The sequence below is a fragment of the Nicotiana tabacum genome, chromosome 18, assembly GCF_000715075.1.
Source record: "Nicotiana tabacum cultivar K326 chromosome 18, ASM71507v2, whole genome shotgun sequence".
Classification (NCBI taxonomy): domain Eukaryota; kingdom Viridiplantae; phylum Streptophyta; class Magnoliopsida; order Solanales; family Solanaceae; genus Nicotiana; species Nicotiana tabacum.
The window spans coordinates 132,305,905-132,318,869 of record NC_134097.1 but is presented as its reverse complement, the minus strand read 5'-3'; the positions used below and the strand labels follow the sequence as shown (position 1 = coordinate 132,318,869).

Genomic DNA, 12,965 nt, shown 5'->3' with positions numbered 1-12,965 from the left:
CTTGAAACTAAGGTTCCAAAGTATTTGAGTCTTCACTTTCCGCTAAATTAGGATGAAAATTGCAGCTTAATAGTTAAAAATATAATTGTACCAAAGGTACTTGTTTCATAGTTCTTTCTCTTTTTGTGGTAAGCTCATTTATCGTGAGAAATTCAAAAATAGCCAAATTTATAAGCAGTCATTCAAAAATAGCCATAATTTCAAAAATAATCGAATTTTAGTCACTTTTTATGTAAAGATAAATTTGACCGAAAACACTGTTCAAAATCCAGAAAATACTGAAATTCCAGTATACAACTCCAGTATATATTATACTGGAGTTCCAGCAAAGTATACTGGAACTCCAGTATATTATATTGGAGTCAGTAAAGTATACCGATCCAGCATAATATGCTAGAAATTCATATACATGTGCACGAAACTCTAATATATTATGATGGATCGATTTTTGTTGCAGTAAAACAGTAAATATTTTTCAATGACTTGGCAAATGTTTGCTATTATTGAATGACCAGTCCAAAAATTGGTTAGCCCGTACTATTTTAACTGGTTTCTTCTCTCTCTTCTCGTTTCATATCCAAGGATCGAACATTCTCCTCAGATGAAATGCTAAAATTTATAAATTAATATGAATTCAAAAAAAAATAAAAACCGACAACAACGTCGTGCAAAGCTGGAAATCCAAACTTTGAGAATCTTGAAGATAGTAGAGAATCTATAGGATAATCTCCTTTGTGAGCCGGGTTTGTGTATCACATGGCAAAATATTAAAAAAGTAGAGGGTGTTTGATTAATCCTATAAGTTTGTCAAATTAGTTTATAAGCACTTTTTAGCTTATCTATGAATTTGGTAAACACCTAAAGTGTTTATAAGCACTAAAATCAATCATAAACTGGTCATCCCGCCTTTTCAGCTTATATGCATTTTTAGTTTGACCAAAACTTTTACTAGTTTTTCCTTAATAATATTTTGTAATTCACAAAATAGTACTTTTTCCAAAATAAATTTTCCAATTTTCTCTTCATTCCATATTCGTTGTTCATCTTTTTCTTTACAAAGAAACTTTTTAATTTATAATCTTTTGTGAAGTTTTAAAGGGTTTAGTCATTTTAATAAAAGAACAACTTATCAACATTTTTTTTACCAAATATATCAACTGCTTAATATCACTTTCAGTACTTTTATCCAAAAACGTAAATATTTATTTAAAAAGTCAGTTTTAACACTTAAAAATATTTTTCAGCATTTTAAGTTTATCAACTGTTTACAAACAGCTAATCCAAACGGGATGGCATTAATAATAAACTAATAATTACTACCAAGAGCTTAATAGTTTACGAACCATTTTAACAATGTATTACTATATGTAAAATATGATACTTCTTTCTTGAATTTGAGGTTCCAAAGTGTCAGTGTCAGTGTCAGTGTTCAATTTGGTGCATACACCTTAAAATTCAATTTTATTATGCACCTAGGTCAAGTTTTTTTTTAAAAAAATCTTTATTTCTTCGTTTTTATGCTTCTCTAGCTCGTCTCTTCTTTCTCTTCTCATGTCCAAAAGGCCGAATCCTCTCCTCAAGAAACGAAAGAAATAATCTATGTACGTCTCATATGAGATCCTAAAATTGACTGAATCCAAATATCCAATCCAAAAATAAATAAATAATAACATCAGTAACGTGCAAAGCTAAAAATACAAAATTTGAGAATCTTGATGATAGAAAATCTATAAGATAATCTTCTTATTTTAGTCTATAAGATTATCTCATTTTTATTAATCTTGAAAATATTTGTGATTAAAGAATCTTGAAGATAGAAATTAGAAAATCTATAAGATAATCCTTTCTTTGAAGTATATAAGATAATCTCAGATTCAACCACCTAACGATGAGATTTTAGTAGTTAACAAAGTGAAATTAGGAGATTACTCCCATTTATAGCATGTTTGGCCAAGCTTTTTCAAGGCCAAAAGCATTTTTTTTTAAATATTTTTTTTTCAAAGTTAAAATGTTTGACCAAAGCTTTTAGAAGAAAAAAATGTTTTTGATTAGAAGCAGAAACAGTTTTGGAGAAGCAGAAAAAAATAATTTCTCTCCGGAAGCACTTTTTTGAAAAACACATTCGAGAAAAATACACTTAGAAATATTTTTTTAAACCTTGGCCAAATACTAATGGTCGCTCAAAAGTGCTTTTTAAATTAATTAGTCAAACACAAAATATTTCTCACTAAAAATACTTTTTAAAAAAGCACTTTTGATAAAAAATACTTTTTAAAATAAGTTAATTTTAAAATTTTTATCAAATATGCTATTAGTGGAAGCATACACAAGTTACCTACACCACAAGTCCACAATTATGAAAGAAGAAGCAGATTATGCCAACGAAATAATTAGAAAATCAGGTCATGGTATGCACCTGGATATCCGATATTCTAGTCTTATAGATAGAGCGTAGGAACCATTAGTAGTGCGCACATGTTTAAAGCCTGCGCTGCTGGTAGGTCCTGAAAGTCATGGGTCAATTTTGCAATTATAATATCCCGCTTTCTATACTAATATAATCGCCTCACAGTCCTTGATTATTCTTTCTTACCTACTTTAAGTAATGACTGATTGTGTGCATGAGCATTTTTTTTTTTTGGTGTGTGTATGTGTGCCTTTTTTATTTCAGCATGTGACTTTTGTATTCTCCTAGTGCATTTTTGGAAGTTTGCAATGGGTAACACTGGTTGTTCATTGTTAAAACATGTAAGGTAGTTCGAGTCTCTATAGAGTGCAATTAAGTGAAACATTTACCAACAATTCCCAGATTGATCAAAAGGGAGAATGAAATTAACTTTTTACTTGGCTTCGTGCTACCCACATAGTAAAGCATTAGGATTTCGCAGAGACGGATTTATGTGGAGGGGGCTGGGTACATGCACCCATGCTTCCCTCCCTACGCTATGTATAAAATATTACTCTTTCCGTTTCAATTTATGTGAACATGTTTGACTGGACACAGAGTTTAAGAAAAAATGAAGACTTTTGAAATTTGTGGTCCTAAACAAGTCAAAAAGGGGTCCATAGTATTTGTGTGGTTCTAAAAACTTCTCATTAAGGGTAAAATTATAAGTTTAAACTAAAATGTTTCCAAATTTAGAAAAGGATCATTCTTTTTGGAACGGACCAAAAAGGAAATAGGTTCACATAAATTGAAACAGAGGGAGTAATTTTTTTAATTATGTGATTAAATATATTTCTGACCACCCACGATGCTCACATGATTAGTTTGGTACATTGGTGACTAAGTGCCCCTCTTATCTCTTTTTTGTCTTCAAGGTCCGGGTTCGATCCGCCTACAATTCTTTTTGATTAATTTATTTTATAATTAATTACAATAAATAAATTCTCAATTTCTCACTCTTTTCAATTAACAACATATCCTTATGCCATTTCTTTCTCTTCAATTAACAAACAAATATATTTTTTTACTTTTTTTTTTTAAAAAAAAAAATCCCTTTTGCGTACGTCTTTTTTATTTTCTTCTCTTAATCATTCTTTTGAGTACAAAAACTTTGAAATCCCGAAAAACAAAGCACTCATGACTCGTCTCTCTTGGCTCTCAGTGAATTCAAAACAGGAAAACCTTTGCTCAATATTAAGCGCCGCTTATAAAAACTTTTTTGAATGATTGTTTAGTTTGTTATATAGAGCGTGAGATATGTAAATCTTTAAGTAATGATGTTATTATTGACCGTTTTTAATAAAAACTCGTCGAGGACAATCGTAAAGTAAATGATATTTTTTGCGAATATAATATTAATATAGCTTGCTCGTCAACTTGCCACCATCATAAAATTTTATATAATGGAACCAAACATGTATCTTAAAGATAATAGTGCATCCATGATATTAAAATCCGGGATACGCCTCTGCCTTTTCTGCAGCAAATAGTGAAAATAACAGACTTCTATGTTTTCTTTCAAAAGCATAATACTTCTTAGAGTGAACTTCTAACCTTATTATTAGGACTTCATTGGTCGACTTCAAAAGAACAAACTAATAGGACTTCATTGGTCGACTTCTACCATTTCTTTGGAAACCATAGTACGCATACTCAACTCTATCTGACTAAAAATATTACACTGCATTTTTCACAAGTTTCAAAATCCAAATTCTTTAACATTAAATTTTAAACTTTGCTAGGAAGTTTTATCTATCAAAAAAATTTCAACTATTTCTCCATATTTCATCTACTACCTCTATGATGATACATAAGTCAAATTAACATCAAATTCACCATCCATACAAACACCACCAAAATGAAATGGAATGGAGATAGTTATAAACGCTATTACCTTGGATCAGATAAATATGATACGTCTCAGAAATCAAATATTCACCTGTACATCTGGCTATTAAAGGTTAAGAAAAGAAGAGAAGAAATGATGCATCTGAGTATGCATCACAGATTATTCAAGGTAAACATACTGAAGGAAGAGTAATATCAGACTTGTTTCTGGATTAGCAAAGATGAAGAGTGTAAGTTCAACCCCAAAACACAGATTGCTCTAGGGAAAGAATGTCATGAAAAAATTGGCTGCACCCTGAGCAGCACCAAAACAGAGCTGGTTATCAGTAACTTGCAGAAGCATTATAGCAAACATCATGTGTTGCTGCTAAACAATGGAATAAATTAATTAGAAGTCTTAGAATAATTTAAGACTGAAATATCAAGAATTTGAACAGAATATGTGAAGTGTCTAATACCAGTCTATCAACTGTAACCATCTTGAGATTCTAATTGTTCATCTGAAATGGCTAAGTACTTCTTTTTCATCTCAATAGCTGTGATATCTGGAAGGCAGAAGCAAACAATTTCAGCTGTTACACGATGACCCAAGAGAACACAGATACATCCAGGAATAAGAATATTACATTAAGACCCGGTTTGGATCCTACACTGTTAAGGAAAAGAATGTGAAAAAAAAAAAGGAATATATAGCTTTAATAATGGCAAGTTAATTTTATTAATAAGAAGTATCAAGAAGATACACTGTAGCATTAAAATAAAGGAGTAGATATATTTTTGGAACACGATTTCCTGATTCTGTTTGGATCATTTGGGGAGAAGGAAAAAGGTAAGGAAATGCCCGCTGAACAAGCACACAGAGAAGAACTAATGTACTATCAATTTATATCATTGTTGAATTTCCATTCTTCTACCTGTTTATGTCATCTCCACTTTCACCTTGATCTTTGATACATTTTCTTCTTGCGTATCACTTGGGTGAGGTAAAGAGGAAGGAAGAAACCGGAAAATTGAAAGAGGACAAAAATGAAAAAAGCAAATGTATAACCTCTAAGCTTTAGGTGCTAATGGGTGAAGGGAAGGAAAATTGCGAGTCAACTTTCTACATTTTAGGTACCAATTGGGTGAGGTGTGCAAGTGGAAAAGAAAAGAGAAGAAAAGTAAAATTACAACTCTGTAAGCTTTAGGTACTAAGAAGCTAGAAAGTACAACTCTCTTTTTCTTTTTTTTTTAAAAAAAGAATAAGTCAGAAAGTAGAACTCTCTAAGTTTTGGACACTGATTTGGGTGAAGGGAAGAAGAAAAGTACAGGTACAACTATCTAAGGATTGAGCACTAACTGGGTAAAGTGGATGTGAAAAGCAGAAGAAGCAAACTTTACAACTCTCTAAATCCTAGAAAAAAGAAGAGAGTAAAAAGTGGAATCAACTTCGTTCAATTTCTTCACCTTCTTCCAAATATAACCATGTTGTCCTACCATTTTACCCCTTTCCTTTTCCTTCATATTTTTTTTCACTCCCAAACATGTGAACAGAATTTCCGTGAAAATGTATACTCATTTTCTTTGGTTAAATTCAGGTTTCAAACGAGGGCTAGAAGAAGGCGATTGAAATGACATTGAACAACATCTAATACATCATCTGATATAAGATGGCTGTGGTGACTGGTGAAGAAATGGATAATTTTTGTTTTATGTCAATCAACACAACCAACTCTTGTTTACTTTCCTTCATATTAGTGGAAGCTTTTTCTCTTTCAATTGCCACTTAGTTATCCAAAATTTCCTATACCAAATTCTGATGGTCCTCTACTTGACTATTCTGGAAAATAGTGGAAATTGGCAAAATAAATTATCGACTGGAAAATTGAAATATGTGTACGAGTTAAGACAGATAAAAGTGGAAAATGAGGTGGACTTGAGAGGCAAAATAACTAACTCAAAATTATAACATTTTGATCTCACCTCGTTCAGGATATATTGAGTTGTAGTGAACCTCGGCCCAAAAGCTCAAGAAGATAACTGCAGCAATGTGAGTTCATATAAAATAGTCATCCCAACTTTGTTAAAAATTGAAGAGAAACAACAACTAAACCCAATCTCACTTGAACTCCTTTTCATGATATTTGACCAAGTAATAATGAAAAGGTCCCTCAAAATAGTTTGGTATATCCCAGAGGGAAAAGGATGATCTCCTTTCGAATTGCACAAAGGAAATAAATGACTCCACCCACCGCCCAAAGGAGAAAATGCACTTCTTCATCAACAGGTGCTTGAAACTAATATTTCAAACCAAAACAAGAAGAAAAAAGCCTAGTGAAAACAGACTATTTTGTTATTGTAGGCAAATGTCCAAGGATGTCCAAGGATCTTGACTTATCCATAAACCACGGAAGCCGATAGAGCCATTACTCCTACATTTAATATGTTGATACATTTAGAGCTAAGGTCAAGATGAAGCCGATAGAGCCATTACTCTTACATTTAATATGTTGATACATTTAGAGCTAAGGTCAAGATAACTAATCAATGCTTTGTCCATTTATGCACTCAATGTAAATAGTTGCTCCACCCAATAGTATGAGTAGACAACAGAATATATATGGATTGAAAAAGCAGATGTATGATGAATAAATAATTAGCTTTTTTGGGCTGAGGAATCAACGGGTAATGGTAGACAATGCAACACTGACAATTTCATAGTACTAGTGGGACTTCATAGGATTACTTAGATGATAAGTAATAAGTTTAAAAGCTGCAGCTAAATCTAGTAACAATCATAAGGAACACAGCAAATTTTATGAACGAGAATACATCTTGTACCTCGTTCAGACTTTTGAATGGTGGGAAGTATCTCAATGTAGCAGGTATCTCTGAAAGATGTTATCACCAATATTTTTACACCATACTGCAGTGAATTGTTGAGAAAAGTCAGATTTTACAAATGTCTTGACTCTTCTAGAAAACTGCAATTGAATACCGAGTTTTAACAACGCTATATTGAATTCACCAAAGATAATGGTGTTAAAATATTATGTTTGAGCATCAGTAGTGGAACACTAATAGACTTCAAACTCTTTCTCGCAGCACTTTAGCTTGATGTTCACAAACATGTGAACAGAAATGATATTGTTCTGAACTTTCAGCTGATATTTGATGATCACTCCCATGCTGTTGGTTAAACAAGAATGAGTCAACGGTGTTAAAGAGGATTTGCAGTTCTTGGCTATTTTAATTTTTGGCTACAAGTTTTTTGACCAGCTCCACCCCCTAGTTCTTTTTCTTGGATATGATATGTCACAATATTTAAAGAGAAAGACGCTTAGAATGCCTCTCCTCCCCCCTTCCGATCCTCCCTCAACGGCAAAAAAAAAAAAAAGAAGAAGAGAAAAAGGAAAATGAAAAAGAAAGAAGAGCCCATGGTGTAGAAGAGAGCAAAGACCAGAAACTTACTGAATCTGAAGCTGCTTGTAGAGTTACATGATCACCCCACTCCCCATCCCTGATTTCATTTACATAAAAGTAGCGTCTTACAAGCAATCCATGAAAAGATATCAATTCAAAAATAAAGGTTGAAGAAATACTTTGACATCTTCTTCAGGTAATCATGATAGGCCATGGGAACATATCCATCGTACATCTCTGGGCATGACTTGAGCTGATAATGCAAAAGATATCGTTCTCACAGTATAAGAATGATAAGACGAGATTGTTTATGTTATGAAGTAAAGCTTTACTGACCTGATTCACAACTTGCTGTCTGACAAATTTGTGATGCTCAGGGGTGCGGTAAAATTGGTCGGACAAAGCACGAAACTAGAAGAATACATGTTATACCAGTCAGAATTTAAAATGGCTTGTCGTGTCATAATAGATGAAACAGTTAGGTGGGAATAAGACCCTGATTAAGAAGATATGCCTTCAAGCCCAACTGAACTTTTTTAAACATATGTTTACTTGAGATTCATATATGATGTAGTATCAAAAAAAGAAAAAAAAGCCAGACCCTAAAGAAAATGGTGAAACACTATAAAGGCTTGTAATCTAGTGGTACCAGTAAAAATCTCTACACAATAATTAGGGGTTCAATTCCCACCATCTCCCTTCCCCCCTCCACTTCATAGGGCACATTTAGCTAATACACTTACTTTTGGTTTCGACTTCTAAAATTGAAATTCCATATTACAACTGCATAGCATCCTAAAATTGTATGAGATGGCTTTCTTGGGCAGAGCTTCTGAAGCAAATGTTAAATGTAGTCTTCTTCCAGCATCTATTGCTTCCATAGTGTATCTTACAATATGTGCTTACATGCTTCCATAGTGTATCTTACAATATGTGCTTACATGATATTATCATTACATAGCTTGCAAAATTTGGGTGTAGCAGTTAGTAACTCCGACACAGAAGCTATTCCCATTTTCATAATGGTGGTTGGTTCCCCTACTGGACAATCTCAAGATACTGTCTTGTTTCCTAAAATTGAATATTTTGTTGTTCCATCTATCTTATCTACACAGCGTAACTCAAATATTTAAAACAAGAAAACTAACAGACACCCCTTTCAAACGTCACTAACTTGATTTACTACTTCCCTATGCCTAAAGAATTTAAAATAATAAGCTACCCTCCTTTACAGAATCGACAAAATAATAAATGTGCTCAACTCTCCTTTAAATAGTTGTTCCAGAAAAAAGTTGTGACTTTCAATTAGAAAAGAAGAGGGTATGAACGTAAGAGAGTTAACCTGACAATTACCATCACCTTGAACTTTAAATTCGACTAGTTCATAGACCTGTAATCTGTAGAAATACACAAACTTCAGTACCGTAAACAAAAGAATGACACAGAAGAGAATCAAATAAGAAATACACTCACAGAGTCTTCACATGTACTCTCTCAGTTTCATTTTATGTGAAGGTGTTTAACTGGCACGGAGTTCAAGATATTAATTTGACTTATAAAATATAATAGTGATGATGGAAGAGAATACTAAAATTGCGGTTGAAAAAGAGAGCAAACATCACAGCAAAGGAGTATTTGTTTTTTTCCTATTATTTTCTTTTCATGCATTCTTTAATTCGAAAACAGAACTTAACATTCAAAGAAGTATTTCTATCATTAAATATTAAGACATAATTTTTCGATTAATAGAAAAACATGTGAAATGATGGTGAAATCATGACAAATCCTTCAAAAACTAAAAAGATGCAAAACAACATGATATTTTTGTTTTTACCATAATATAATTTGTTGGTCAGTAACTGTGAAAGGTGTGTTTATCTTTGGACTGGACTTTAACATCTTTTATGAAAGAAATTATAAAGTACCTGTCAAGAAGTCTTTGATGATCTAAGGTTGCCTCATCAATTGATGGTATTTCACCATTGATTCTGGGAATATGCTGCAAAAGTAGGCATAGAAATTGCATGAGCATCAAGGCAAAGATTTCAAGAGACACAGCTAGGTTAGAAGACATAAATAAGAATATTACTCAAGCATTTACAAAGAATGAAGATTAACCAGAATAAGACATGTCTCCAACTGCTTCTGGCACATAAATGCACATTTTTCAGATGCTTGTGTTGATCCAGGAAAGTAGACAAATTCACAACCTTAGTGTCTAACTCACTACACATATGAACATGGAATACTTACGGGAATTGGAATCATCTGGTTCAATCTTTTCCCTACTTCACCATCAAGATCGTATTCATCCATCAATTCAAGTGAATACGACCAATCTTCTCCTGTGTATGACTCTTCTCCTGGACTAGAGCATGAAGTGGAAGGTCCATTACTTGTTTCTTCTTCATCACAATTGTCTTCTCCTGGAAATTATAGTATGAATAGTCAGAATAAATTAATCCAAGAGCTATAGCTATAAGGTTGGAAATATCAAGCATTTCCAATACCAATAATGTAGTGTCCCATAGGTTGACTAAACCAGTCTTGTGGATAAAAATGCGTTTGTGTATGTTCTACCATTGGATGGAGATTTGAGGGAGGTTCAGCGACTGAAAGTTGAGACAGTTCTTCCTGGAGGCGCTGTGCACTGAAGTTGTGATTTTCCTCATTGCTAGATCCCGCATTAAAATGATCATCCTTGAAGTAATGGTCCTGATAGTAATCTACACTGTTATGGGGTATGACACCACTATAGGCATAGTTAGAATAGGGATCACTGTCAAACAACTGGAGACCCCATCGGACAACATCCGGATCTTGCTCGCTCGTAATCATCTGAGAATTTTGATTTTATAAGATAAATGCCTGCAACAATGAATGCTGAAGATTAGTTCTGCCTAGTAGTTAGTAATGATAACAAGAGAAAAAGACAGCAACTATCTGTGCTCCGCAAGAAGCACAATATCCAACTTTCATACAAGAGAACTGCAAATAGCTAATACATCTGTGTTTTCTTTTTTAAATGATCTAAAATGGAATCGACTAATATTAAAAGGTTACACAGACAATTGCTTACAAATGCCTCAAGATTATAATAGCAAAAATGGATCAGTTTCATAGGTACAGCTCAAGAATCAACTTTCAAGCTTTCTGAAGGGACTGGCAACCATTTAAATTGATGTACCTACTTTTTCTGCTAAATTCATGTGGGCCCTCAACGACATTCTTTGGTAAAGTGATACAATTTAGAAGGGCAAGCGCTCTTTGAACATCATCCAAAACACCAGCACCTATAGACAACACTTTTGAAGAAAAGGGAAAATGGCATATGATACTAAAATAATGCAATGCAAGGAGTTTCAGTGTACCTTGACAAATCCTTCCACATTTATGCTTTTAACCTAACAAACTCATTCAGACCTAAAATAAATTGATTTAAAATGCCCCTTCTTTAACAATATAAGCTTTTAGATGAGACGGTCAAGCAATTCACATAAACTTCCCAAAACCTCTAAACTAGCTCATGAATTCCGAGGACATTAATATTAGTTGATTCCATTTCAGATCATTTAACACACACACACACACACAGAGAAATACATAGAGCAAGCTCCAGTTCACTGTACCATCATTTTTTTTTCTTTTCCTTTTACAGTGACGTGTAATTACTATTTACTTCTAGATAGCTTTTCAACAATTAAGTGATCAAATACATGTTAGATCATTTAAAACACAGATACGGAGAGAAATACATAGAGCAAGCTCCAGTTCACTGTACCATCATTTCTTTTCTTTCCCTTTGACACTGACATCTAATTACTAGTAGTATTTACTTGTAGATAGCTTTTCAATTATTAAGTGATCAAATGCAAAATACACAGATTTTTGGCTATGACGTGCCAGATATCACTAATGCCAATGGATCTTACTGACAATAAGCAAATTAAAGATTAAAGCAAAGAAAAAACAGCACATAACACCATCTCAATCAATCACAACAAATTATGATCACCTCAATCCATTTTCACAAGTTTATCACCAACAAATAACCTATATTTTTATTTTTAGATTTGGGCGGCAGTTCTAATAACGAATGCACGCAAAGCAGAACAAATATATATACACATACATAGAGCAAAGCCGCTATCTAAATCAATCACAGAGATTTTGATCAACGCGATCCATTTCAAACAGATTTAACACCTCATTACACACTTCAAATGCACAAAAAACAACACACATACACACACGCACAAAATCACTCAAAATCACGGCTACGGAATGAAGCGGAGAAGCAGTCGCTTCATCTCTTACAAGTACGGCATTAGCGAAAACAATGAGAAATCAGAAAATGCGCGTTAAACTTACAGTGAATTTCGCCGATCCGAAAGCGATAGCTCGTGCTTGTGAGGAAGAAAGTTGAAAGAATAGAATGCCGGTGAAACAAAAGAAAACCGTATTCGAGAAGCCACAAATAATATATGGATGGTAAAATGTTTGGTGATTGGGGGAAAGTGGAGAAGGACGGATGTCACGAGGGCTGTGTGTGTGTGTGTGTGAGAGAGAGAGAGAGAGAGGAAATGGACAATGGAAATGGAATCAAAACTCTGCAAATGCACCCCTTTCTGACTTCTCTCAGTCCTCAGTCCCCTTCTTTGGAGTTTTTTGCAGCACTATGCCGCTTCCTCGCCGTTTGTTTCATTCTCTCTTTTTTTTTTAACCATAGAAATTTAGAGTTTCATTCCGAATGTATAATTTTTTAAGTTATTTAATTTTAAAATTAATTTTTTAAGTTATTTAATTTTAAAATTAATAATTTATACATAATTTGATACAAAAGTTTGAACAATATTTCTGACAACTTTTATTGTTGAGATATATTCCTTTATATAACCACATTACGTTAGCAAGGACTAAATGGTAATTTGTTACTCTATACTCTATGTTATCTCATTTTATGTGGCATATTTTTAGTATGTTTTAAAAATAATGACAGATTTTACTTGGAATTTATGTAATCTTTATTTTATCCTTAATAAATGACGTATTATATTAATTGGATATGAAAAAAATTATTATAATAATAGAGAAAATGAAAAAATATTGAAACGCTCACATTATTCAAAAAGATAATACGAGACAGAGTAAATTATAAAAAATGCATATTAAAATTGGATATTATGATTTAATTTATATGACATACTTTCTTTTTTAGTCTATCAAAAAAGATTATCATACTTTTTTATTTAGAATTAATTTAACTTTA

The 12,965-nt window shown here is 32.9% G+C and overlaps 1 protein-coding gene across 3 annotated transcripts; it reads right to left on the bottom strand.

The window, feature by feature from the left end:
- Positions 1–4,307: 4,307 nt before the first annotated feature.
- On the bottom strand, positions 4,308–12,399 carry LOC107791683 (OVARIAN TUMOR DOMAIN-containing deubiquitinating enzyme 12). Of its 3 annotated transcripts, none has more exons than XM_016613783.2 (12): positions 12,068–12,399; positions 10,207–10,564; positions 9,950–10,122; positions 9,622–9,695; positions 9,039–9,093; positions 8,033–8,107; positions 7,876–7,949; positions 7,745–7,793; positions 7,115–7,199; positions 6,257–6,313; positions 4,753–4,839; positions 4,308–4,661 (listed from the first exon to the last, which is right to left on the bottom strand). In XM_016613783.2, exons 2-11 carry the CDS (start codon positions 10,532–10,534, stop codon positions 4,760–4,762), a joined length of 1,050 nt encoding a protein of 349 aa, XP_016469269.1. In that variant the 5' UTR covers positions 10,535–10,564; positions 12,068–12,399; the 3' UTR covers positions 4,308–4,661; positions 4,753–4,759. The 3 variants fall into 3 exon arrangements, with proteins under 3 accessions (XP_016469269.1, XP_016469268.1, XP_016469270.1); XM_016613782.2 differs by having other exon boundaries at positions 4,308–4,658; XM_016613784.2 differs by having other exon boundaries at positions 4,369–4,589.
- Between the last annotated feature and the right edge of the window lie 566 nt (positions 12,400–12,965).

Coding starts and splice junctions, on each gene's coding strand:
- LOC107791683 (XM_016613783.2), bottom strand. CDS start 10,534: ATGATTACGAGCGAGCAAGATCCGGATGTTGTCCGATGGGGTCTCCAG. Junction 8,108..9,038: donor AAGGTGATGGTAATTGTCAG/GTTAACTCTCTT, acceptor GTATTCTTCTAG/TTTCGTGCTTTGTCCGACCA. Junction 6,314..7,114: donor CATTCAAAAGTCTGAACGAG/GTACAAGATGTA, acceptor ACATTGCTGCAG/TTATCTTCTTGAGCTTTTGG.